The sequence below is a fragment of the Mixophyes fleayi genome, chromosome 2 (genome assembly GCF_038048845.1).
Source record: "Mixophyes fleayi isolate aMixFle1 chromosome 2, aMixFle1.hap1, whole genome shotgun sequence".
Lineage (NCBI taxonomy): Eukaryota > Metazoa > Chordata > Amphibia > Anura > Limnodynastidae > Mixophyes > Mixophyes fleayi.
In genome coordinates, this window is record NC_134403.1 from 184,325,538 (window position 1) to 184,350,624 (window position 25,087).

The following is a 25,087-nucleotide window of genomic DNA, read 5'->3' on the forward strand; positions in this document are numbered from 1 at the left end:
TAACTCCACACTTTAAACAAAAACAGCACTTGAAATCAAAAAAGCAGTGAAATCACAAGCTCAATGAAATCGCTTGCTACCTCCTGTTAAATAGAGCTTGCACTAACCAGCTGTATCAACTATGCAATTAAACCACACCTACTAGCTCTAACAGAGAGAAGGAAATAAAAGAGAAAAGAATGAAAAAAGGGACACTTAATAAACACAGAAAAATGAATCCGGTTCAATAAACACACAGAATAATTCCCCAAACTATATCACTCTCTCAGCGCAGCACAGCAATCCTTACTGGAACTAACTCCACACTTTAAACAAAAACAGCACTTGAAATCAAAAAAGCAGTGAAATCACAAGCTCAATGAAATCGCTTGCTACCTCCTGTTAAATAGAGCTTGCACTAACCAGCTGTATCAACTATGCAATTAAACCACACCCACTAGCTCTAACAGAGAGAAGGAAAAAAAAGAGAAAATAATGAAAAAAGGGACACTTAATAAACACACAGAAAAATGAATCCCGTTCAATAAACACACAGAATAATTCCCCAAACTATATCACTCTCTTTGCCCAGGGCACAACAAGGTGCACACATACTCTGTACTATTAAGAGCAAACTAGAGTGTTCCTAGGTTTAAGGGAAGGTGGAAAATCTGAAGAGCACTGTGCAAATTATAATCATCACCTCAAAGTCCAACTTCCTACCACTTTAGAACCACTCCTTTCATTGAATAGAACTGATCAGTTTTTCTCCTTAAATACCGCTTAGATTAGCCTCATTCATGTAAATTAGAGAATATTTCACCAAACTGAGCTGCTGCGAGATGTGCAATTTGGATAATAGGTATAGAGATTAGTGGCGCTCAAGGATTTTAGAGGTGTCCCTCCCTCAAATAGATAGTATCCAGTAACAGACAGTTCCATCTCATCATGGCAGGGGGACATCTAGCTATGGTTCTCCCTGCTATGGTGCCACCAGCCCCTACTGCCTAAGCATAGGGCTGGTTGGAAGAGAACCGGAAGGACCTCACGCCGTTTGTCCCCCCAATTTTCTTCCACCCAGTTCAATGTTGCAGCACTAGGGTTAATAGGAGATGGGACGCGGCGGTAGGCTGTTTTTTTATATTAACATTTATTTTTATTTTTTCCACTGTTTATTGCTCGCATTACCTTTTTAATGGGACTGTCTGCATTTTCACTGTTGGCAGTCACATTGTCAGTAATTTATCAGTGTTAGGATTTCTTACATTTAGGTATTTTGCCTGTCAGAATTTTTTCCGTTAGTATTTACATCTGTATTTTCTCCTTGTAAGTATTTTGATTGTTGGCATTTCCGTATCAGTCATATTTCAATCTGTATTTTCACTGTTGGAAATATGACTCCCCCCGATTGCTGAGTATATATAATCCTATATGGCTTAACTTAATCAGAAAAGTATGGGGACATTGTGACGGCTTCTATGACATGGTGCACTTTGAACAGTTGCATCTTACAGCTGCTGGCTGGCCCTGTGCACTGAGCGTTGAACCAGTGACTGTTGATCAGCAGATTCCAGAATGAATGAATACAACAGCGATGCAGGAAGCAACCCTAGATGATTTGTTCTAATAAATTTGTCCGGAATATGACTTTCCATATCCTACTACAGGGCCAGGCTGGCCATCTGACATTTCTGGCAAATGCCAGAAGGGCCGATGGCTAGATGGGCTGGTCTGCATGCCCGCCCAAGCAGCAGCACTCCCTACGCACTGCTCGGAGGACGGAGACTCAGTGGCGTGCGGCCGATGCAAGTAATCGCATGGGACAGCACCTGACACGTGTTGCTGTCCCATGTGATTACTTGCACAGGCCGCACGCTATCTATCCGTTCACTGAGCAGCACGCAGGAAGGAGGTGCTGCTACTCGGGCGGGCATGCGTATGTAACAAGGTGTGTGTGTGTGTCTATCCATGTCCTCATGTTGATATAGTGTGTGTGTGGCCCCATGTTGATATAGTGTGTGTGTGTGTGTGTGTGTGGCCCCATGTTGATATAGTGTGTGTGTGACCCCATGTTGATATAGTGTGTGTGTGTAGCCCCATATTGATATAGTGTGTGTGTGTGTGTGGCCCCATGTTATTGGGGCCCTGCTGTCTTAAATACCCTGGGCCCCCTGAGCCTTAATCCACCTCTGATTAGGGGAATGGAACTGATAGCTGCTCCCAGTTCCCGGACAGGACACAGACAGCCGAGCAAGCCGAGGAGTTCTAAGTATCACAAGATTTGGTAATCTTGTGAGACAAAGAGCTTCCCTGCTCACTCTACAGGAAGTTCCCACCCTTATGGATGTCAGCAGCACCAGAAGCATAGATAAGTACAGTGGGCTGGTGGTGTCATAATGTGAGAGGGGGGATGATGTGATGTGGCTGGGAGGGTGTGATAAATGTAATGTTTTATTATAATATATGTATCAATGCCCCATGTTGACCACACCCACAACACAATATGGCCACACCCTTTTCGGCGACGCTGCTGCGCGGCAGCACATAGTTTCTTTCCTGCTGGAACTGAGGTGGACCTGTGTATTTTAAATGCCAGGGCTGATTTTTAGTCCCAGTCCGGCCCTGTCCTACTACATGTATTTATAGCCATTATGGCTGATTAATCCCTATTTTTGCCAATAAGAAATATCCTAATTTAGTGTGGCCTAAATAGCAGCAGTAAATAATAGGTGAAGGAGAAGTCTCAAATAAAAAAATGGATTGTAGCAAGAATGCTTAATCCAAGGATTTAGCCTTTAAGGAAGACAATTAAAAAGCACTGTGCGGCTAAGGTAAAAAAGAAAAGGTTTTTGTATTTTTTTTTACAAACAGAGCTTTATAAAATATCTTAAAACAATCCAAATTTTAATTATGACATTCTAAAAAAAAAAAAGTGTTAACTTTGCATAAACTAAGTAAAAGTCATTTGGAAATAAGCATCATATATATCAATAAAGACTTAGGGAAAAAAGAGTCAAGCTGTAATTTACAAAAATCGATGGTTTTCAGAGACTTTTCGGGGGGGGGGGGGGGGGGGGCGTTTTGAAAACAGCTGATGTATGAAAGGGCAAACTGGAAATCACTGGTAAATTGACATTTTCAAAAGCGCCATATTACAAATCTCTGGTCTGACTTCTAGCCTTAATGAGAATAAGAATTCAAATCGTGGAATGTATGAAGCAGCGGTTTTGCAAAAAATAAATCGACACAAAAATTGCTAATTGAGGTGGTACTGATAGGCTTATGCAGGCCAAAACTGGTTATGAAAAGGGTCCAGTAATGTATTGTAATCATAATATAATGTTCTTATTTGGAGTTTAACAGATTATTTAACCAGAAGAATCACCACAAATAAATAAACAAATAAATAAAATAATATCTAATTTGTGCGTCAATCTTCGTGAATCTGAATGTGGGTGTCCCTCCTTGTTAATAATACATCTGCGGCTTCAACAATATAAAACTAGGGAGTTTTTATCATCAACTGAAATGGAGAATACATCGAGAGGGAGGGAGGCAGGCAGGCCAGAAAGACTCTCAAAGAGAACTTCAAATGTAATTATTTGGCCTAATAAAATGTAACTAACATCAGCCATTGACAATTTAACAGAAACAAGTAACATACAGATGTTTTAACCCGTATATTAGAGCATTCATCATTAGTGAAAACTCTATATACCTCTGTCACCCTGCGGTGTTGGTGGACCTGATGCATTAAGGGACGCAAAGTGTACGTAAACTGTGTTTGCTTGAAAACATACGGAATTTGGGCATATGCACATCACTATTCAACAAGGAGTGGATGTGAAAAAACATCTCTTGTTGAATATGGATCTAGGTGCACTCTGCTCTGAGAGGGAAGACACTACAGGATACATCCAATACATACATGGAATATAAAGTCCCAGGAGAAGTGTTAAAGTGTAATTTTTAATAAATAGATATGATTGTATATTTAATCATCAGTTCATTGTATTTTATTATGATGCTATTTGTCATTAATAAATTGGATAAAACCAAGATTCCTATATTGAATAAAATATATTGTCTTTATCAAGCTACTATTAATGTTAGTCTCATGTGAAGCTTTTAAAACCTAATCTATATGTAAAGACTAGATTTGCACATACAGTTAGTATAAACACTGCCTTTTGTTGTATTCACAAGTCTCATGTAAACACAAAACTAAAAAGTTCTCCATACTGAGACAACACCTAGATGTGGAAAGTGTAATTAAAAGAGATGTTTTCAATGCACATGGGAACCAGGCCCTGAATATCATTCTGAGATAGACTGGAATCAATGTTCAATATCTTAATAATAGGATACGTATTAAGTAAAAGGTTAACAGTCTAGCAAAATGTCACCATCATATCTGTCAGACAACCGCCCGAAGAGAGAACTACAGCATATTATAATAAACTTAGTTTTGGAATTTCTGTATAACATTGTTCAAACGGTTTAAAAACCCCACTCGGTAATGAAACTCAAAGCTAACATCAGCCATGCAGCAGAATTAAATTTTACACTAATGTTTTATTAATAAGTGTTCTTATTTCCATTTAACACAATATGATAGTACAATCGCTTATTTTTAGTTTATTAGAACGCACAGAAAAAAGTATCCAATTAATGTCATCTGTTAATAATATTTAATGACAAATATTAAAAAGGATTTTTTTATCCCTCCCCCCACATAAAATAAATTTATTAGGCTGTTATTAATGTCCACTGTACAAAGCTTAAATCGGTCGTTGCTGCGTGTGCTTCAGCTTGGCACGTCCTTACTGTACATTGACTACGCGCATACGTCCTTTCCCCTCTGCATTCTGCCATTGAAATGCAGAGGGGAAAGGACGTATGCGCGTAGTCAATGTGTCGTAGGCTGCCGTCAGAGTCCTTTCCGCTCAAAGATGAATTGGATGTTTTTGAATTCACTGGCTTATAGTCAGCTTCCGGGTTTGCGCTGAGTGATCTTACGCAAAATACGGCATGTATCGCCATTTGCTTTTACATACTGAGCATACATAGATGCTATGGCGATACAAAATTAACATATTAATACTCACTTAATATTAATTTCTAACACAATTTTAATGTTGTTCAAATCAAAGAGATTTAATATACCTTAGTTCATAAACGTTGACCATCAACTATTGTAATTTCACCTAAAGACATGTACTAGACATTACTGAAGCATTAAAAAAAAATTCATGCAAAACATTAACTGAAGTTTTAAATATTTATTTGCGTTTAACCATACGCTACACTTCTGGGGTTTAAATAGGGTATGGATGACCCCACCCACCCCCTTGTGAGTGGTGGGTACAGAGCTCGCCGGTGTGCAGGGCTGGCTGCTTTCAGATATGGATGTTTGCCCTTGCACACCACTTAGTATAACTAATTCAATGAGGCTTGTAGATGACAATATATTTGAGGTGAGCTCTCTGATTGCACCTAGGAAACTGTTGACAGCAGTAGTCATCTCTATGAGGTTGCGGTTTATGCGGCAAGGAGCATTTGAGTTCCTATGTTGTGAGAGTTCAATGAAGTTCAGAAAATTCAGGCTCTTGTGCATGTATATGATCTTATTGCGCATAAGTGATATTTTTCTTTTTTCTAAACTTCACAAAATTCCCCTCCCTCGTCATCTTACCATCATTGCCGGTTTTCTAGAAGGTCCAAACAAACATTTGGGGTGCCCAGCACACTGTTAAGTAGTGTTGGGTCCCTCCTGGTACCCCTTGCCTCAGTGTACCAGGAAAATTGTGCCACCTTAGATCATAAATAACAGTGATAGTGCAACCATAGTTTATAAATTAATAATTTGTGTACCCATTATAATTTCATAAAACAATTTAAGCAAACATATGCTAAGCGAATGATACTGAAATCTAAACTACTGATTTTCAGTTAAAACAATTAGTCCTATGTTATCATGATTAAAGCTATGTATGGCTCTGTATTTGTGGCAATGAAAAAGATCAACACTGCCTGACAAAATAATGCAGTGAATTCATAACTCACAGATAATACTGATACTTCAAATACTGTATTGTATCCAAACAAAATTTAGTGGAAATACAAAATACATATGAGATATTAGTCATATCAGAACATTTCAAACTCTAGAAACGTTTAGGAAAACTAGAAGACTTATTAGTATTTCAATTCACTAAGACTGGGCAAAACAACTTGTGTTACTTTAGACTTAAAATACAACATGAACGAATCTTATAATAAGTTGTCAAACTTGTAGCAAGTCAGCATCTAAGTTTATAATATAGCGCTAAGCAAAACTCATGCTAGGTGATTAATACATAGATTGATATCCCAACTAGTGATATACTATGATCAAAACAAAAGAATAAAAAAAATACTTTACACTAAATACATTAATAATACGTCAGAATTTGTGTCATGTATAGGTGTCTTTCTGTGGCAATACAAAGATCAATGCCACCTAACACAGTAAATGGCTAGTAAACCATCATATTAGTATAAAATGCAAAAAAAAGTAAAAAGAAAAAGAAAATTGAGCTGTTACAAAACTGATACTTATAATGACCAATTCAGGGATAAACTCAGTTAAAGAATAAACCAAGAATATAAGTGATATATTTTAACTTATAATTACTGTCCTAAGAAGGACACTTTGTTAATATCTACAGTCAAGAATAACACAGGTAAGGATATTGCTGCTAGTATGATTGCACCTAAATCAACCATTTATTAGATCATCAAGAACTTCAAGGAGAGAGGTTCAATAGTTGTGAAGAAGGCTTCAGGGCGCCAAAGAACGTCCAACATGCGCCAGGACCCGTCTCCCAAAGTTGATTCAGCTGCGGGATCGGGGCTCCACCACTGCAGAGATTGCTCAGGAATGGCAGCAGGCAGGTGTGAGTGCATCTGCATGCACAGTGAGGTGAAGACTTCTGGAGGATGGCCTGGTGTCAAGAAGGCCAGCAAAGATGTCACTTCTCTCCAGACAAAACATCAGGGACAGACTGATATTCTGCAAATGGTACAGGGATTGGACTGCTGAGGACTGGGGTAAAGTCAATTTCTCTGATGAGTCCCCTTTCAGATAGTTTGGGGTATTTGGATAACTCTGGTCTAAAATTCTTGAACGAAAGGTGAGTGCTACCATCAGTCCTGTGTCATGCCAACAGTAAAGCATCCCGAGACCATTCATGTGTGGAGTTGCTTCTCAGCCAAGGGAGTGGGCTCACTCACAATTTTGCCTAAGAACACAGCCATGAATAAAGAATGGTACCAAAACCTCCTCCAAGAGCAACTTCTCCCAACCATTCAAGAACAGTTTGGTGACGAACAATGCCTTTTTCCAGCATGATGAAGAACCTTGCCATAAGGCAAAAGTGATAACTAAGTGGCTCGGGGATCAAAACATCGAAATTTTGGGTCCATGACCAGGAAACTCCCCAAACCTTAATCCCATTGAGAACTTGTGGTCAATCCTCAATAGGTGGGTGGACAAACAAAAATCCACAAATTCTGACATACTCCAAGCATTGATTAGGCAAGAATGGGCGGCCATCAGTCAGTATGTGGCCCAGAAGTTGATTGACAGCATGCCAGGGCAAATTGCAGAGGTCTTCAAAAAGAAGGGTCAACACTGCAAATATTGACTCTTTGCATAAACTTAATGTAATTGTCAATTATGAAATGCTTGTAATTTTACTTCAGTATAGCATAGTAACATCTGACAAAAAGATCTAAAAACACTGAAGCAGAAAACTTTGTGAAAACCAATACTTGTGCCATTCTCAAAACTTTTGGTCATGACTGTATATTCATTTAGACCTGTTGGTACTAATGTATACAATTGATAGACCTTCCATTCATTGTTAATATCTAAAGACACTGTCTGCTAATCAACTATCACAGTTCAATGCTCACTGCACAGGCCAGCCAGCAGCTGCTGGAAATCACAGACCATTGCATTCATTGTTAATATTTCCAGATAGGTTTTGTTCAAGATTTTACATATGAATGAGTTTTTAACCATTTATTATTAAAGATGTGTGATAATACTGCAACATGGAATGTCCTCTATTTTTCCTAGAAATCACTGTGGAATTAATTTGGCAACTACTGAAACATTTTGGATCACTAACCGTTAACAAATACAATATATATTATTTTGTAAAAATTCCAGTTACATTCTCAAGTCCTATTACCATCATAAACAGATATTTGTCAGCCTATTTTTTCACTAAAAGCATTTATAGTATGGAAATCTTCTTTAAAATTAAATACTATACTATTGTGCTCTTTCTTGCTTATATTCTCAATGCATTCGGTGGACCATTGGTTGCTATTGGCTTCTCAGCCTTTTGACTAAGATAAAGTCTAGTATCTGGTCTTATCAGGTTTAACACCCTGTGGTCGTAATGTTAATCGTGGCTCACTCCATAGCATGATCTAACACTGGTGAGGGTTCAAACTGTTTAAGACTGCCCTGCACCTTGCTTCCTACGCCAGTCAGGAGAAGGAACACGACGAGGAAGATCAACTTCGAGGAAAGAAACTCTGCCAGAACCTACCTGCTGGAAGAAAACTTCAGGATCAACTCCAGCTGAAGAAGCCTCCTTCTCTTCTGGAGATCCTGCCCTGCTCTTCTCTGCTTGGGAAGACTTCGGGATCAAACTGAGCAAAAGAAGCACCCCTTCTCAATGGAAGACCCTGCTCTTTTCTACCCAGCGGGAAGAAATCTGCATAGCTCTGCCTCCTTGAAGATCACCCTCCAGACCAGCTTTTCAAGCCCTTCTGCCACAGTAAGAAGAGGCAGGAAGATGGTTTGAGCTGCTGCAGCTCCTGCCTCCACCCCTGCTCCTGTCATTAGGAAGAAGGGAGAAAAGACCCCTGCACCAATGCCTCTCCCTGAGGCTGGAACCTTTGTCTCCACCTCCACAGCTGCTTCTGGACAAGGGAAGCCCAGCCAGGATGCCCCCCAAAGAACTCCCACCCTGGATGAGTCAGACCGTCGTCCTGAAGCTGAAGGAAGTGGATGGAAGAGTTCCAGGTCTGACGACTGATACCTTTGGGAAGAAGATGGTCCTTGAACAAGGTTTCTCAAAGGCTGAAACCCTCAGCATTCAGACCTACATCAAGAGCATCTTCTACGTGTCACCTTCACCCCCATAGCAATCTACAAGAGATAGTGAGAGGCAGTGAAGTCAGCAAGACCAGTCTCCATGAGGAATCCTCATACCGCTGGCAAGGATATCGCTACCTTCCTGAGCCGCTTCTGCTCCATGATCAAGGACCCTTCCAAGATCCTGGATTCCAACAGTTTCTTGACAGGCAAGTGGCCATTGTCAGGCTGAGGAGAAACGACTCTGCAACAGACGGTCTCCAGCACCTGCCATCATGCTTCACCCTGGGCATCTCTACTGGCCTTCTTCACTACGCTAATCAGCCAAGGAACTGCAGAAAGTGCGGGGAAGCTGACCACATGTGGAGAAGCTGCAAAGTTTCAGCCTGCAGGAAATGCAGAGTGGCAGGGCATGAGACCAAGGATTGCCCAAAAAAGACATCTTACAACCTCTGCGGCCTGGCCAGCCACATCTACAGGGACTGCCCCAAGAGGGCCAGTACCTACACTGCAGCAGCCGGGAAAGGCCTGCTGGAAAGTGGACCTGCTCCTGCCCTGCAGCCCAAAAGAAGTAGCAGAAGCCCCTACTGCAGCCACAAGTGAATAAGAAACCTTCCACCCCTTCTCTCCCGACCCCCCTTCCAACCTCCCTCCCCACTCTATCCTCCCCTGCTTCCGTTGTAACATCTTCCTCCCTTCCTCCTGTCATAACTCCAACCTCCCTAACCCGCTCCCATCCTCTTCCCACCTTCATCCTTCCCCCCGTCGCAACCCTCCCTCCTCTCTTCCCTGCAGTAGCACTAACCCTTCCCACACTAATGCAGCCCCCTCCATTTCCATGGAAGATTTTCCCCCACTTGTCTCCTCTGCAGGTAAGGGGATTAAGCTAAGGAGGAAGAGGAAAGGGCTAGACAGCCCAGCTGGTGGCTCTGACTCTTCAGAGAAGCCAGCGGTTGAGCTTGTCGAGGAACCCCTCCCACAAGAGAGTGTTCTGGAAGAGATGGTAGATGAGCTTCTGGCAGTTCGGTATTCAGAAACGAATGAGGAGTTGGGGCTGATCTCCTGCAGCTGCCCGACATCTGCCTCTTCGACCAGCTGGAAGAGAGAGGTCTGCTCTCACCTCAACATGGGGACATGGGCAGACCCTACCAACACCCTGACAAGGACGGTAACTGATGCATTGTATGTGCTAACTTTCTTTTTTCTCCAAACTAATGGCTAATTTTTTTCATTTTACCATTAATGTGAGGAGTGTGAACGATAAGATTAGACATCAGTCTGTGTTTACCTTCCTTGGCAGTCAGAAATATGATGTTTTCATGTTGCAAGAATGTTCTTTGACTTTCTCTCCCTCTTATAGACACCTGGGTAGACAGTGGTCTCATGGGCTCTCCTATTGGTCTGGGGGAGAGACTATAAGTCTGCAGGGGTCGCCATACTTATTAGGGGAAGCCTCTTCTAACTAGATTCCATTCAGGAGTTTTATTGTGGCATATTGCTTATCGTAGATGGCTCTTGGGAGGGTGAGCCTATCATTCTAATCTATGTGTACGCATCCCCTAGTAAGAATGAGCCTTTTCCAGACCCTGCGGGCCCAGCTCCGACCACCAGGGCAGTAGTGATGGCCGGGGACTTTAACTGTCCTATAGAGGAAAGAGGATGTAGTACTAGCAGCACTGCGAAGCTGGATGTTACTTCTAGGTTGCTGCAGGAGATGGTAGCCGAAGCATCCTTGCGGGATGCAGTGAAATCTATGGGGGCTAGCTCTGTAAATTATACTTGGCTTATACTTATGGCTCGGTCCATTCCCAGATTGACTTTTGTGTTTACCTGGAGAGCAGTAAGGCAAAACAGGCATGTCATGGTTCTCTGCTTCTTCTCGGATCACAGGGCCATTCTCATCAAGTGGGTTCTGGGCAGCGGTTTTCCTCTCCGGCCAGACTCCTGGAAATTGCTCTTTGGGCAGTGGCACCTGTCATGCCCCGTTGTATACCCCCTTCACAATCAAGTCAGACTTCATCAAGATTCTGGGAGTTTAGTTTGGTGGAGAGGGCACGGCCCTGAATTGTTGGGAAGAGAGACTCGCTACTGTGAGACAGAAAGTTGGCATGTGGAGCCTCAGAGACCTTACCTTTGAAGCGAAAGCACTGGTGCTGTGCAACGAGATCCTTCCCATTCTGCAGTACATGGCCCAAGCTTGGCCACCTCTTGTATCGAGGATAGTCTTCCACTTCATCTGGGGATCCACAATGGACAGAGAGAAGCGGTTGGTTATATACAAGGAAAGGTGGGAAAGGGATCCCAGATATCCCCACCATGCTACAAGTCTTCTTTGTCTGCAAATGCATCCGCAGAACTCTTATTGAAAAGAACATTTGCTCTGCTGGGAAGTCTATGTCTCGTTTTTTTCTCCTGCCTCTATGAAGGTCTCTTGGCTGGGACAAGTGGGGCAGCTCCTTCCCTTACAACTGGACTACACCTTGGTTTTACCTGGATGTTGGACAATTTGTAAGAGAGCACGATCTGGAGGGACTTAAACCAGACCAAAAACTCATCAAAGCAAAAGACATTATGGAGTCTGTTCCAGGGCTCCCTGCTGCAACAGGAAAACACGTGTGGGAGAATGTGGCCTCTAAGAGGCTGTCTAATAGATACAAAGACATTGCATGGATGGCTTTTCGGGGGGTCTGCCTCTCAGGACATTCATACACTCCCGGAACCTGTGTAGATTTGTCCACTGTCCCTTCTGCATCACCAGAAGGGAAACAGCACATTTTTTGGGACTGCCCCACTACACAGGCACTGTTGGATGCCTTGGAACATGAACTTAAGGACAGTGTGCCCGTTATTTTATGGATTATATCCTGGGACCCACACCATTAGCGCAATCCAGTAGACCTGGCGCCTAATGAAGTGCTTTAACGCTATTTGGCTTGCCAGGAATGGCCTCATTTTGAAAAGGGAGAAGATGACTATCCAGGACTGTCGCAGGCTGATCCAAAGCCTGCTAAGAGACTATAATACCATTGACAGTCCTGAGGAAGAGGAAAATTATTAACTTTTTGTCTCCCTTTACTCCTTCTTCCCCTATGTGTCTGTCCATTCAATAAAGCCTTGGGCTTGGTTCTCCCCCTCCCTTACCCCCAACCAATCCTTTCCCCTATCACTGTTTAAAGTTTTGCTGAATGTCATGCCTTAATTTATGCACCCTTCCCTATATTTCTGTCTGTCTCAATAAAGCTTCTGGCTTGTGACTTCCCCAGCCTACCCCTCTCACCTACCGTTCCTTCACATCCATTGCTTTTTTGAATATGTTATATCGTTAAAGTTTGCATTGTTAGTGCAGTAATCGATGTATAGTGTAGGATTTCATCTTGTACTCTATGCCTTGTATTGTACTAAAATGTATGAATGATTATGTTTCACGGTATACTGCGTACACTTGAATGTAATGTATTGTGTGTTTTTTGTACCTTTATACAAATAAAGTTACTTTTTCAATCAAACATTGCATGCTATTGGATGTTATTTAATGAATTTATATAATTTATTACAGTTTACAGTTATTTTTAATCTGTTACAGTTATGTATATTACCATTATTGGTGATAATAAAGGTTAGCGCTGTTAAAAGTATGTATTTCAAGAAAACTAGTTATGGTTAAACTTAAATATGCAACATTTTATGATAATTGTGTAGTACTCTTTCTGATGTATGGCGGTAGACAGTTCTTCCTTAGTTTTGGAAAGAGAGAGCCTCGCCAACCCTGACACAGAGTATCATGCTTAATAGTCTGACCTGTACCCAACTGGTATAAGACTCTAGTAACTTGTCACCTATTAAAGGAATAACTTTAACATAGGGCTATAAGGAAAGAATTGTAAGGGGATGGGAAGGTATATTATCGAATATGATAAGGAATAACACAAGCAAAATACCTTAGCATATATAATACATATTCACTCACACTAACAATAATAATAATAAAGTGTAAATTATTTTTTCTTTCAAACACTTAACTGATATCACAAATATCAACAACCACAACTACCAGAATCAAAATATCCTCTACATATTATAAATATCTAACATTTTAACTACTTATCAATAATGGATTTTGTGAACGCTATTTTAAGTCTTAAACAGCTCTTTGTTTTAATCTTTTTTGCAACTAAATCTTGTTCTGTAACTGGAAAATCAAAGTTTGGATCCACAACTAATGCAACGATGGAATCTGACTTTAGATACATGCTCTATATCCCTAAAGAAATTACTAATTAAATATCGGGATAATAAAGTTAAGGTTATTGAAGCAAAAATAGATAAATTGAAAAAAAATCTAGAACCCCTAAAAGACTCAGAATTATTTTTAGAGAGAGATAAGATTATTAGATCCTGTGTGGAAGAATATGAGAAACATCTTACTGATACTAAACTTAGTAAATTTCAGAGAGATCTGGATGATTACCGTTTTGATAGAACAAGATCATATAGATCTTATAAATTTAATGCAGATCAAATGATAGATAGATCAACAGGCAGACCGAAAAAATCTGCCAATAAATATCCTCCAAAACAATTCACAGGGGATTCTTCGAGATCACCTGATAGATCAGGAGACTCGAACATCCAGAGAGAGCCAGAAACTTTGAGCAGAACTGATGTATATACAGGAGCCCGTCCAAAAGACAGACCCTTACAGAAAAGAGGTTTTTTAGACAAAAACTCCCCTTGGGAGAAAAAATTTCGCCATGCAAATCCCTTCCAAACGATTAAGAGACGTTACAGAGGTAAGAGAGGAGGAAGAAGATTGGGGTGCTCTGAAGAGGAGACCCCACTAATTTCTAAAGGGATATTCAATCTTTCTGATAGACAGTTCTCTTCTGCTGAAATTTCCTTAAAAGAAAAAGAAAGAGTTTCATACTATCATTCTATTAGATAAAGAGGATGAGGGAGCATTGTCTATTTTAGAAGATCTATGGGATGAGAACCAAGTGTCTGAGAATACAAACAAGGTTATCTTTGATATCGATAACTCCACTAATGCTACATCTAGTAAGGGGGGGTTTGATAAATTTAGAAATAAGTCTGAATTTTATCCAACACAGGTCAGAGGACCAAGTATTGATTGTTTCTATAAGCTTACGTATAAAAGTTTCAAAGAATTATGTTCTAATCCTAGAAAAAGAAATACTAACTTAACAAAAGGATAAAAACAAGCCTTAAAAGATCTGATGGAAGATTCTTCCATAATTATTAAGTCAGCTAATAAAGGAGGGGGGGGGGTGGTGGTTCAGAACATTGTTGATTATAGGAAGGAGGCTCATCGTCAACTTCTAGGCAAAGAATTTTATATCACTCTGCCACACAACCCCACTCTAGACTATCAGACTATACTAAAAGCACTTTTGGATGGTGCCCTCGAACGTGAGATTATTACCAAGGAGATATGGAGATTTCTGTTTATTCTGTTTCCTATTGTACCTATTTACTATCACCTGCCAAAAATCCATAAGTCACTGGTGTCACCCCCTGGGAGACCCATCATCTCGGGTATTGGGTGTCTCACTTCCAATTTATCTTTTTACATAGATAATTTTTTACAACCTTTAGTACGGTCTTTGAATTCATTTATACGAGATTCCTCGCATCTTCTTCACCTTATTAAATACATTACATGGCAGGAGGATTACTGCTTCCTTATGTTGGATGTGCAGGCCTTATATACTAATATACTACACAACTCAGGCATTGAGATTATATGTAGAACATTAAGCAATGATGGGACTCTGACAGACGTTCATCAGGGCTTTATTGTTGATGCAATCACCTATATTCTTACTCATAATTATTTTTTATTTGAGGGGGTACACTACCTTCAGGTGATGGGACGGCCATGGGGACCAGGTTCGCCCTGAGTTACGCCAACCTATATATGGGTGCGTTCGAAGATGAGCGCATCTGGGGCGGCGGATTTGGGGCAGACCTGGTCTTCTATGGCCGTTATATAGACGATCTGTTGATTGTCTGGCACGGTACGGATCAGTCGGCTATAGACTTTGTTTCTCAATTGAATCTGAACACGTTTAATTTAAAATTCACTCACACCCTTAACAGGACCTCCATAGATTTTTTGGATCTGACGTTATATGTAGATGGGACAAAAAGTGCTTCACGTAACTACAAGAAAAAAGTAGATACGAATAATGTTTTACATTTTCATAGTGCACATTACAAACCATGGAAGAGAAACATTCCTAAAAGCCAATTCTTACGATTAAGACGTAACTGTTCGTCCATCAAAGATTTTGAACAACAGACACAAGCTATGCTTAGTTCCTTTAAAGATAGAGGATATCCCTTACATGATCTAAATACCGCTTTAGAAGAAGTTAGACAAATAGATAGAACTTCATTGCTCACATATAGTGGTACAACACCCTCTAAAAATTCTAATAAAAATTATAAGAAATCAAAATGTATGGAGGTAGCTTTTATATACAAGTATAATAATTTGTCTCATAAAATTAAAAAGATTGTCTCAGATAATTATCCTATTCTACTACAAGATCCCATTTTGGGATCGATTCTTTCTGATAAACCAAAAGTGGTCTTTAAAAAGAATTGCAACCTTAAAAACCTACTTGCTCCAAGTCACATAAAAAATGTTCATAGGAATAAAGACAATGATGACTTAATTTCCACCTGGTTACCACAGCCATTAAGTGGATCCTATAGATATGCTAAAATCAATTGCATTACATGTAAATTGATACAGCATGGAGTCAAAGAGGTTTCTTCTTCCAATACCAACAATAAGTTTAAAACCATAGGATTTGTAAATTGCAATACTGAATATGTCATCTATCTTTTGCAATGCAGTTGTAATCTTCAATATGTGGGAAGGACCACGAGACCCCTCAAAAGAAGAATAGTTGAGCATAGATGAAACATCCTGAATAAATTTCTGAATCATGGGGTCTCAAGACACTTTGCAATGGTTCATCATGGCGATCTATCTGGTCTCTCTGTATGGGGTTTAGAGCATGTCAAACGGACTGAGAGAGGGGGAGATAGATATAATAAACTATGCAAGCAAGAAGTTGTTTGGATGCATAAATTGAATTCTGTTTATCCAGATGGTCTTAATGAATTTATGGAATTAAATTGTTTTATATGATTATGTTGAGATCCATCTTCAATTATCACTCTCTGTTTCTTGCTTTTTATTTTTATTATAATTCAATCTGTTTTTCAGATTATTTATGTTCATTTTTATCCTTATTTGCATTATTCATTCTTTATTTTCATTTATATTTATTTTTATTTTTTATATTTATTTTTATTGTTTATTTCTTTATTTTTTTTTTTTATTTATATTATTTTTATTTATATATTTATGTTTATTTTTATTATATTTTTTTGTTCATTTACTTTTATTTATATTTTCATTTTTAATTTTATTTTTTCATATTCATTTTTCTTTTCTACTTATTTTTATCTTCACATTTATTTTTATTTTATTTTATTTATTTTTTATTATGTTGATTTCTGTTATACACCTTAGTATATTTGTTTTATGTCTATATCCTTTCTGGTTATCATATTTACATCTATAAGTATTCATGAACAACATTATGCTATATTATTGCTACAATCCCTGTTTATATATCCCTCCTTTTTCTTGGGTCTTATATGAGTTATGCATTGAAGAGTATTACTTTATACTCAAGAACTTTATATTCACTACTTTGATAATGAAGTAAGATATTATAGATGCATTGGATATATAAGGTCCCCCATTTTATTAAATTCTATATTCATGTTTCATTTATACTTTGATTTATAGGGTTATATGGGTTAGATCATATTTGATTTATCTCTGGTAGAATTTGCCTCCACTTTCAAACACATACACATATGCCAATACAGCTGTATGTTGCTTGATTTGATCACGAATGGTTAAAATGTGTGTTACATTGTATTTGATTGATTAATTGAAGATGCAGCACATATAAGGCTCTTCTGAACTTGTAATGAGTTTGGATATTCCCTCTGAGGAAGTTACATTTTGTAATGAAATGCGTTAGGGGCACTGAGCCAACCTTATAGGTGTCCACTCTTTTGATTCTCTATCCATTTTAAAGCTTAATTACCGTTTTTAAGTTACAGGCATACACTGCCTTTTTTTTATTTTGTGCATCAGCTCACGGAGCCGCTGCACCATACATTCCATTTAACCTCATTAAGAGATTGCCTGCTCGGAATATCCACATACCCCCGCTGATTATCAGGACCTGTGTGCGGTGGTGGATACACACCCGGCCGGGAACCACGGACACACTAGGTTTGGAGAAATAAGCCAGCCGTCCGTACTCACTCGAGATTCCGCTCAAACTGGAACACCATTATCAAGGTGACTGTGGGTCATAGATCCGCTCCATGCAAGATTTACATCTTCATTACCATTATTGGTTATTCACAACGATCCAAGAGCCATCTCTGAAGGTAAGAGTGGAGCGTTTCAATACAGCGCGGCCAGGGAAAGTGAGTACACATACCTTCATCTACTTATGTTTGGACACCGGGGGCATGAAGTAGTACTTCTGGAATAAATGATCCGATGGCAGTTGGAGCTCTGACTTTACAACATTTATGCCCAAACAGAGATATACACAGCAATTAGGATATTACCATCTAGCCAAATTGGATATACGTTCAGTCTCTGACTGTCTATTACGGCAATCAATAGTATCCTGTGGGGAGGACACTTAAAAGGCTTTTGGAACATTTTATATTAGTTTATTTACCACAATATTTGCTACATCAGGACAGCTGTCACAATATTACCATCAGTAGCGCTGTGGTTCTTTTTATACATCTCATGAGCAACGTTTTTTAGCTACTTTTTATTTGACTGAGTTTATGCCAAGTGGTTTATTCCCCATATATTGTAAAGCTATATTATTAGGGAATTTATATATGTGGTTTTGGATTCTCATGTAATAAATTTGTATATTAAAAATATTATTGGTAAATTACTTTTTTGCGCTGAGGTTTCCCATACAAAATAGGTAGAGTAAATCTAATAAATATATAAAACGGAAAAGAATACTTATATTGATTGATGGTATAGTGTTCGAATTCTTTCAAGAGATCATAGGGAATTGTCTGATGATGAATATACCATGCGGAAGAGAAAGAATATACAATAGTGTAATACTGTATGTTACAACACTATAAAATGTTAAATATCACTTTGGTATAATAACTTTTAAATTCTCCAATCCCGATATTTAGGACTAGAAGAACTGGTTCTATAATCAGTGTTACACCATATGTAGGAATAGTCCTGGTAGATATATAGTGTGGGATGCCCCACAATTCAATCTACTTACACCGTAGATTCTGTAAAAATTGGCACTTCAAAATATAGACCTCCGCTCCTCACTTCTTCTCCAAAACCTCTCGATAAATGTAAGAAAAAGAGAGGTGTACTTTTTAGGTAGTAGCTAAAAACATTTATTAAATAAAAACATAGATGAAAAATAATCAGCATATTGAGTGTGCGCTTTCCCAGCGGCTAGTCCGTGCACGGAGAGATGTTAACAAAGAATCAGCAATGTCCAGATGGAGTAGGTAAGCCTGCTAGACAATCACCGAAGCATCCGTATACACGAGTCCCGTCTCGGCCGGCAGACACACAGAGAAAACACGGTAGCAGTCACCAACTAGTTTCGATCCTGTTCGTTGGATCTTTATCAAGGTAATGAATGTAGCAAGCCGTGTATCCTTTTATAGTTACCTCCGATCACATGATCAGATTGAAAATTGCAAGTAAGCGCCAATTTGGTAAAACAAACATTATTTCCATTAGTAAAACCTCATTTAACATAAAAGAAAAACGGTATGTAATCACAGATAATCCAATCAGTTATATTTTGAACGTTTTCAGTGTATTATATGATCAAAGGTCAAATTTAAACTGTTGATTGATACATGATACATATATATCTTCCAAGATTACAGAATATTTTCCACAAAATATGCTTTCATATAGAATACAACATTCAAATATACGGAGTATATAATATACAAGAATTACAAAAATACAAAATATGAAAGTATAGATATTAACAATATAAAAGCGTTAATAACATGAAAAAAATAGTAATATTGATAGTATTAAACAATGAGGGGAGAAATTGTTTAATACTATCAATATAACTATTTTTTTCATGTTATTAACGCTTTTATATTGTTAATATCTATACTTTCATATTTTGTATTTTTGTAATTCTTGTATATTATATACTCCGTATATTTGAATGTTGTATTCTATATACTCGTGTATACGGATGCTTCGGTGATTGTCTAGCAGGCTTACCTACTCCATCTGGACATTGCTGATTCTTTGTTAACATCTCTCCGTGCACGGACTACCCGCTGGGAAAGCGCACACTCAATATGCTGATTATTTTATACTCCGCGGTAGGAACATCTATGTTTTTATTTAATAAATGTTTTTAGCTACTACCTAAAAAGTACACCTCTCTTTTTCTTACATTTATCGAGAGGTTTTGGAGAAGAAGTGAGGAGCGGAGGTCTATATTTTGAAGTGCCAATTTTAAAGAATCTACGGTGTAAGTAGATTGAATTGTGGGGCATCCCACACTATATATCTACCAGGACTATTCCTACATATGGTGTAACACTGATTATAGAACCAGTTCTTCTAGTCCTAAATATCGGGATTGGAGAATTTAAAAGTTATTATACCAAAGTGATATTTAACATTTTATAGTGTTGTAACATACAGTATTACACTATTGTATATTCTTTCTCTTCCGCATGGTATATTCATCATCAGACAATTCCCTATGATCTCTTGAAAGAATTCGAACACTATACCATCAATCAATATAAGTATTCTTTTCCGTTTTATATATTTATTAGATTTACTCTACCTATTTTGTATGGGAAACCTCAGCGCAAAAAAGTAATTTACCAATAATATTTTTTCTATATGTGATTTATTCTTTGGTGTAAAGTTTTAATTTTCTGATTTGCAGCAGTGGTATATGTAGCGCTGTAAGGGTATTATATACTTTATAAATTTGTATATTAGTCTATTCGTGATCCTAGTTATTGTCACGATTTGCATTCTGCAGCTGCTGTCTGCAGTGACTCTATTGAATTAGTTATGCATTCTACTTGTAGTACCACTGCCCACCAAAGAGGCCACTGTGCTACTTTGGTTATTTTCCTTGATCACTGGGAGTTGTATCACCTGCATGAGGCCTACATAAACCTGCCTGCTTCAAGCAGTCTGGGCCAGATCATCAGGTCACTCCTGTGAGCATTCCCTGTGCTCAGCTTCTGTCTACACTGTTTGCTGAATCTACTATTGCTGTTATCTGTGTACTGGACTTCCACATCAACAACCATTATACCTGGTACTTCTAGTTCCACGCTGCTTGCTGAAATCTACTACTGCTGTTATCTGTGTACTGGACTTCCACATCAACAACCATTATACCTGGTACTTTTAGTTCCACGCTGCTTGCTGTAATCTACTACTGCTGTTATCTGTGTACTGGACTTCCACATCAACAACCATTATACCTGGTACTTCTAGTTCCACGCTGCTTGCTTAAATCTACTGCTGCTGTTATCTGTGTACTGGACTACCACATCAAAAACCATTGTACCTGTAGTTCCACGCTGTATGCTGAAGCTACCTGTTGTTTCTCATCTGTATACTGAACTGCAATCAAGTTACCTTGTCATCTGTGTGTCTTAATAAAGTCATTATAACCACTTACACTCTCTCCGTGGTCATACCTGGGAAATCCTGACAGTTATACCTTTTTTTATATAATTCAATTTTAGACAGAAAGGTCTGTAGCGCTGCATTGTTTATTAATTTATTGTGGATCCTGTTTTTTGCCTGAAGCCCAGATGTCATCATAGTAGATCTCTCCTTCCTTTGTGATTACTGAGGACATTTTGATCCTTTGTCCATATACAACTGTAGGCCGTTCCCTATACTTATATTCTCTTAGCACCCCCTAATAGACAATCAACCTTTGATATAATTTTTTATCTACCCCTTCTCTTTAATATCACCAATTATTATTGTTTATTAATGAGCCACCATATTAAGCAGCAAAGTACAGAGAATATTTGTCATTCACATGGCCCCTGCCCCACTGGCACTTGCAGTCTAAATACACTACCACACAAGCACACATATACTAAAATCCATTTTAGTCAGCAGCTACTAAACCTACCAGTATGTTTTTGGACTGTGGAAGGAAATCGTAGCATCTGGAGGAAACCCATGCAAACAAGTGGAAAACATACAAACTCCAGATAGGGCACTGGTTGGAATCAAACGCATGACACCAGCGGAGTGAAGCAGGAATGCTAACCACTGTACCACCAAATTCCCACTCCAATTTACCACAGATATCTCCTTAAGCTGGTCTCTTCCTGCTCTTCCTCTCTCCTAAACCCTTTCCTATCCTCACTTTACTTACTCTTAATGACTCAATACATTCTCCCTTATCATCTTCTTGCCTCTTCCAATTTCTCTCCCTTCTTTAACGCTATACTCTGACTGTTTACTTCTTCCTTACTTCTCCCTCTTCAGTGCGCTTTCACAATGTGTTGTGAAATATACTACATAGTGTGGCCCTCTTACCATGAAGATTACCCTTAATCACAGTAATAAAATAGAACAATAAATACTTTCAATCAAATAAAGAGACAACTACCTGTAATAACATATCAGCAGGAATTTTAAACTATTACAAGCTATAACAAACCAATTCTGACAATAAAGCAGGAAAGAGCTGGGGGTCTCATGTAAATGTTCTTGGGCCGCCTGTTACCCATCACTGCAATATGTCCTGTAGGTTCTTGGGCCTACTAATGTTGTCACACTATTCGGGGTTAATTAATGATACTGCAGGCACCATGTTGTCATAATGCTTAGTGCAAGCTAAAATGATTTATACACAACTGAAAAATCAGAATTAATTATTACTTACCTTATATTTTCCTGTTCTGCTATTAGAAGATCAAGAAATGGCTCCTTGTTGCAATTTCTATGAGCCATTCCACTCAGCTCCTTTACTGTAACTTCTGTACTTTCCCACAACAAACTGTAAAAAATTACACGCATTTTCAGTTAAAGAGAAACAAAAGCGATTCATGTATATATCTATCTATCTATCTATCTATCTATCTATCCTTTCTTAGAAATAAAAAGTGATAGATAGACATACCTATCAAAGCCTATTTATTTCTAAGAAAGAGTACATCTGTATAACCAATAAAACATCACTATCATAAATATTAAAGGGTCAGTCCTCATGATTCACTAATTAAATATACAATCACACTTATCATCATTGGTAATGCAATCAACTTATTAATACCACATATAAATCCTTTTTAAAAGTAGTGCCAAACTCTCTGGACCTCTTTACCAAACAAATTCTACACTAAAATGTTGTTCTTTGTGATATTTTTATTTGAAAGCATTGAAAATCAAAATGAGTTGCTTTGTTTTTCTTAATGTGACATTGTTTTACATTGCAAAAACATCTAAAGAAAAAAAAACTAAAATGTGTTGTTTGCATAAGTATTGAATCCATGTGATGTGAAAGCTCTGCAACACAAAGTTACAATTTCCTAAACATTGGCCTCCACCAATGACCCATTAAAATAAGTGCCACATTTTTTGGATAAAAAGTCTATACTTAAGAGATCATCATTGAGGTTGTAAATATGAAGGACAACTGTGCAATTAAGTCTAAAGAGCATCCGTAATAAGATAGTTATAGATAGGAAATACAAATGCATACATTATGGAAAGGGTACCAAAAAATATCCAAGTGTTTAGATGTCCCATTGGGCACTGTTGGAAGCAGAAGCTACATCAAACCCACCCAGATGCTGCCTAGAAAAAGTCGTACCTCAAAGCTCTCTGCGCAAACATGAAGGACACCTGTGAGAGAAGCCACAGAGAAGCCAACAATCACTTTTAGGGAGCTACAGAATTCAGTAAACAAGACTGGATTAATGGTGCACCAGGCAACCATATCAAGAACTCTAAATAACACCAGCCTGTATGGGAAAATGGCATACAAGTAGTCATTACTCAAAGTTAATCATATTAAAGCACGTCTGGAGTTTGCCAAAAAGCATGACAGTGACAAAATTGCAATGCGGTAAAAAGATTTGTGGTGAAATGAGACCAAGATAAAGCTTTTGGGCAAAGTTCAAAATAAAATGTGTTGAGCAAATCAACACTTCCCACAAAAAAACCCATACCAACAATACCACCAAAGCATGGTGGTAGTAAAATAATGTATTGGGGCTACTTCACATCAGCATGGACTGGTCATTTTGTTAAAATAGGAAAAAAAAGGAATGGATACTGCAAAATATAGGGAAATACTGCAGGAGAACCTGTTTCAGTATGCTAAAACACTGAAGGACAATGATCTTTCAGCACGACAATGGTTCCAATCAAAAAGCCAAACAAACATTGGGTAGGCTTAAGAACAAGAAGGTGGAATTCCTACAGTGACCCAGTCTAAACTTTGATCTTAATCCAATTGAGAATTTGCAGCATTATTTGAAAATTGGGGTGCATCAGATTCATGAAACTAACCTGAACAACCTAGAGAAAATCTGCCTGGAACAATGGGCCAAAATCACACCTAAACAGTGTGCAAAGCTAGTACATATTTACCAGAAAATAATTAGATCTGTTATTGCTGAAAACATATATTTATTAAATCGATATTGTTAATGTGCGTATCGTCGCTAACCAATAACGATTGTCGAACCTCGATTTGTGTTTCCAAAGCACAAAGATTTATTCGCAATAAGTGTAAAAATATGCTCAAGCGAAGTAATAGTAAATACAGCCGTTACTTATCGCAGGCGCTCTGGATCCAGTGCAGTCATTCACTCCTGAAGTCTGGGGACAAGATGTCTGCACTCTGGATCACAAGCTGCTGCTTATATACACAATCAAATACAGTAATACAATGAAGATGGTATGGCTTGCATCTATTGGTCCGGGTCTCAGGAATGTCCAAGGGGTCGTCAATCATTGGCTGGTTCATCCTAAGGAATCCAAAGGAGGGGGTCATCTCTGCAGGGGGTATGCTCTGCTCTTCCCGCCAGGATTCCTTAGTCTTAAGTAGTTCATAATTCCCTATCATTCATAACTTGCGTATGCACTCTGCGATTCCCTCGCAGAGTGAACCAAACAGTAGGATATGTAACAAGGTTCATTATGATACCACTCATGATGTTATTCCTTTAACCCGTTCCGTGTATTTCACTAATATGCATGTAACTCTGATATAACATATAAATACTACTATATTTCGACATAACTGACTATGTGTTGCAACTACCATTAATGTGTACTATTTTATAAGTATGCGTGTTTGTGCGAATGTATGGTAAAAGACCAATTACTGTTGCTGCCACGTGTAGTGGATGCGTACGCCCTTTCACGCCGTAGCGTGCCCTTGTACGTCATAGCGTACCGTACGCATCTTTTCAGACAAAGACAACCAAGTTTGCTAGACTTTAATTGAAATGACTTTATCCAATTTACTGACTTCGACAATATTTATTTATTACACTAGAAAATAAAAAAGTGTGGGACTTCAAGATGTTTTTGTAACATAAAACAATGTCACATAAAAAAAATGTGTTTTGATATTTTGAAAAACAATATCAAAAGTTCAACAATGTATTTGTTGTTCAGTAAAATTAGAGAAATGGTCAAGGGTCTGAATATATTTCCAAGACTCTAAATATAAAAATGTAATCTTAAAGTTACATTTAAATTAGAAAAAATAGTCTAAAACACGCTGTATCCACACATGGATTACTGAAAAAACTAGAACCAAAGAA

General features: G+C 38.4%; 1 protein-coding gene across 7 annotated transcripts in view; it reads right to left on the reverse strand.

Moving 5' to 3' along the window:
- The window catches only part of TEX14 (testis expressed 14, intercellular bridge forming factor), a 427,022-nt gene that overhangs the window by 244,764 nt on the left and 157,171 nt on the right, over window positions 1-25,087 (reverse strand). For all 7 annotated transcript variants that reach the window (XR_012688029.1, XM_075195065.1, XM_075195067.1 and 4 more), the window contains one exon: window positions 22,192-22,305. Coding sequence is in view for 6 of the 7 variants with exons in the window: in XM_075195065.1 (XP_075051166.1) it covers window positions 22,192-22,305 (114 nt within the window). In the remaining variant the exon portion in view is untranslated. The remainder of the gene's footprint in view (window positions 1-22,191; window positions 22,306-25,087) is intronic.